Here is a 3,741-nt window from a genome sequence, read left to right on the forward strand (position 1 = left end):
ATTTGTCTATGGGTTTGTTGACTTTGGTTAAACCAAATTTATCAGTAAGCAAACATGTAGGTGTAGATATTTTATTTTCATATAACATTACATCACCCTTTTCTTAGGTAATAAATTACATCACTCTATTAATAAATGAATAAAAATTATAAAATTATATAGTATGATATTTATATATAGGCAGAAAAGACACACAAGTGTCGAACCTATAAAGCGAGTACAGCAGTTTCCTTACTTTCCTTCAAGCCTCTTAGATATTTAATTATCACTTTTCCCCCTAAGATATTTATTTCATACATCACACATTAAACCGAACCTTTAACAACCCTCGTTAAATTCCCAATCTCAACCTCTTCTAAATTCTAACACCATCTTCATCTTCATCTTCTACTCCAATTCTCTTCTAAATCCTGCTATGGACTCTTCTACGATGTCGTTTTGGACTGACGAAAAACACGTTAACTACCTCAACACAATGGAAGCTTCTTTCGTCCGTTCAATGTTCCAGAACAAAACCTCTTCTTCAAATCACAACCGTCCAATTCTCAGACTCGATCGGCACCTTCCAGATAGTTCTGAATCAACGCTTGATTTGAAACCTCACAACCGAAGCCGCACCAGAAAATACCATGCACCGTCCTCAGGTATAACATCGTTTCATATTTCATCTATATATTCTCCTTATCCTTCACCCCGCGCATTTTAGCAACCACCACTTGTCAATGATCGGTTTTGTTATTAAGGCAGCGTTTGGTTGCACATTATTTTATTTTTTGCTAAGTGTTGAAGGAAGGAATTATGACTGGCGGTGGGCTGACGTTGTTTTTTAGTGCCTAAACCAAACAACACGTACAATGGACAACTTATGCCTTAGATATTTGTATATTATAATAATATTAATTAAAAAATATATTTATTTTTTTATATTGGCGATCTTTTAAAAAATATTTTTATATATATATATATATATATATATATATATATATATATATATATATATATATATATATATATATATATATATATATATATATATATATATATATATTAATTGTAGAATTTTATAAGTTTTATGGAGAGAATCTAACTCTATAATTCATAAAAGAAATATTTGTGTGTTACAATATTTTTTGCATTTTTTAATTATATGCTATAATTTAAATATATAGAGAGTTTGATTGATGTGCACTCAACAATATAAAAATAGTTTTGTTCAAGAACTTAATTCATATACATTGATAAATTGATCAAGTGAAAACAAATTACAATGGTTAATTACAATTGTTTACAATAAAAATGTTTGATTTTTATTTTTTAATCAATAATTAATATAAGTATATATAAATATTATTTAATATATATAAATATATTATCAAATTATTATATATTTTATTGGACTTTCATAAAAATATATATAAATATTATTTAATAGATTACTCCATTATACTGACCTTTTTTTTTTATGTTTCAACCTCTTAATTAATATTTTTAATGTTATTTCAATAAACATTTTAATTTATGGCTGATTAAATGATGTAGTAATTTTATTTTTTTTTTGAAAAGTAGCATTTTGAAAATATCTCAGATTTTTTTAATATATTTTTTAGCAAGAAAAAATATCTAACGTATGATATTATTAGACCGACTATGCTTTTATATTTTGAGAAGGTTCACTTCTTTATTGACCATTTTTTAGCCTTTCCTTTCCACAGATTTGATTGGTTCAACAACGAGAAGAACGCGGAGGAGAACATCTCAACCGTTCAATTCATCACAAGATCAGGTATCGAAGTATTGCCATGTTTTGATCTTTTCACATTATTATTTTTCTTGTCCAATTAATTTTTCTTTTGGATACAAAATTAATTTTTTTCATAATCTTTTTACACAAAAAACTTCAATAAAATTATTTATTTTTAAACATCAACAATTTATTCGCATTAATATAGTACATTATAAAAATATAATTTTTTAATTATTATTAAACTATGAATCTCGACATACACCTATCTAATTCAATTAAAAAATTTAAATTTATAAAATAAATTCTAAATTATTACGATTTTAATATTTTTTTTCATTGTGATAATATTCTAAGAGTTTATATTTACAATAATTTATGATTAATTGATCATACAATATTTTCATTAAACTCAACATTTGGTCCCTAAAAAAAAATCAATTTCAATGTAAATTTATTGGTTATTATAAACATTAAACATGACCATGCAGTTTACATGAAAAAGATATTTATTTTTGGTGGTTTTTGGAGGAGATAAAATACATGGATGAGAAAACTGACCAATTGTTGATTGCCATGTGTAGGTGGTCCCACACGTAGAAAACGAAAGCAAATGTGCTTATAATGGTGACAGCGACAAAGGAGCAGATAGTTAATGTTTATTGTACTTGTTCTACTGATTAGCAAGTTAATTATCAACGATTCAAGAAAAGAGATCCATTTTTTTTTCACTGGTAGTTTATTATAATGATTCTATGATTCTATCTCCTTTGATTTAACTTAATCATTTTAAAGTGTATCTAAATGAGTTTTATCTTTCAAATCTTAGTACTTATTCTATGTGTTATTTGAAGGATACAATTAAAAAATCAATTAAAATTTGTAACAAATACAAATCACAATTGTTAGAGAAGTTGTGTTTGTTGTTATATTTGATTATAGGTAGTTATAAATTAGTTAGTTTTGTTAAAGTTAGTTAAAATTTGTTAGTCGATTATGATCACTATATAAGGTGTATTATATATTTATTGTAACAATCATCTTATCATCCGAATCAATATTATAAAATAAATTTTTCTCTTAGGTTATTTTTCTCTTTTCTTAGGCTCAACCATGCTTTTCAACATGGTATAAAAGTCTATTTGTCACCATGAAAAAGAGATAATTCTACTTATCTCGAAATAATCTTCAATCACTTCATTTTTTCTTTACATTTTTTCCCTTCATTTATTTATATTCTTTTCATTTGATTATCAATCATTTATCGCCTTCCACAATAGTAATTTAGTTCTTTTAATAAAATTTGTAATAACATATATTTATTGAAGTTTCACACACCTTAATTATTTTGATGGTATGATTTTTTAATTGTTGTTTAGCCATTTGTAATCGCTAAAAAAGTACAATGAGTGTAGCCCTTTTATATCATTGTATATGGTGTTGTAGGGTATTTGGAAGTATTTAGGGCCACCTTGTGGAGAGTGGTGAGAAACTCTGTATATGTGTTTTTTTGGGTAAATTGAAGATCCTTTCTCAACCCTAAGGCTGATGTATTTATAAAGACTCCTTAAACTTGGGCTAGAAAGTGGTTACCTCAGCTCCTCCATCAAAAACGTGGAGAGGAAGAGAGTTATTCTTCCTTAGATCATGGAGAAGACAAAAAATTATATCTGGATTAACCCAAAATAACTTTCAGATCAAATCCAGGGCGAGTCTCTCAAGCAAGACTTCTAAATGTCAGTCCCTAAGACGAAACATTAAGTTAAGTCCCTCGGGCGATACTTTTGAATCCCTTAGGCGAGACTTTAAGTTGAGTTCCTTAGGCGGTACTTTAAGTCGATTATATCATGGAAACTTTAAGTTGAGTCCCTCGGAAGACTCTAAGTTGAGTTAGGCAAGACTTTAAGTTAAGTTCCTAATGCAGGACTTTAAGTTGAGTCCCTCACGTGAGATTCAAAGTTAAGTCCCTTAAGCAAGACTCGTAAATATGAGTCCCCATT

The 3,741-nt window shown here is 27.5% G+C and overlaps 1 protein-coding gene across 2 annotated transcripts; it reads left to right on the forward strand.

Moving 5' to 3' along the window:
• Positions 1-203: 203 nt before the first annotated feature.
• Positions 204-2,787, forward strand: LOC131647576 (uncharacterized). 2 transcript variants are annotated; one of them, XM_058917459.1, is made up of 3 exons: positions 204-644; positions 1,697-1,783; positions 2,326-2,787. In XM_058917459.1, the coding sequence occupies exons 1-3, from the start codon at positions 416-418 to the stop codon at positions 2,364-2,366; spliced, it is 357 nt and encodes a 118-aa protein (XP_058773442.1). In that variant the 5' UTR covers positions 204-415; the 3' UTR covers positions 2,367-2,787. The 2 variants fall into 2 exon arrangements, with proteins under 2 accessions (XP_058773442.1, XP_058773441.1); XM_058917458.1 differs by having other exon boundaries at positions 210-644; positions 1,713-1,783.
• The last annotated feature ends 954 nt before the right edge of the window (positions 2,788-3,741 follow it).

The sequence above is a fragment of the Vicia villosa genome, linkage group LG2, assembly GCF_029867415.1.
Source record: "Vicia villosa cultivar HV-30 ecotype Madison, WI linkage group LG2, Vvil1.0, whole genome shotgun sequence".
In the NCBI taxonomy this organism is placed as follows: domain Eukaryota; kingdom Viridiplantae; phylum Streptophyta; class Magnoliopsida; order Fabales; family Fabaceae; genus Vicia; species Vicia villosa.

Bases quoted from the DNA above. Each gene is read 5' to 3' on its own strand.
- LOC131647576 (XM_058917458.1), top strand. From the start codon at position 416: ATGGACTCTTCTACGATGTCGTTTTGGACTGACGAAAAACACGTTAAC. The intron at 645-1,712 runs GTATAACATCGT...TCCTTTCCACAG, and splicing joins ATACCATGCACCGTCCTCAG to ATTTGATTGGTTCAACAACG. The intron at 1,784-2,325 runs GTATCGAAGTAT...TGCCATGTGTAG, and splicing joins TCAATTCATCACAAGATCAG to GTGGTCCCACACGTAGAAAA.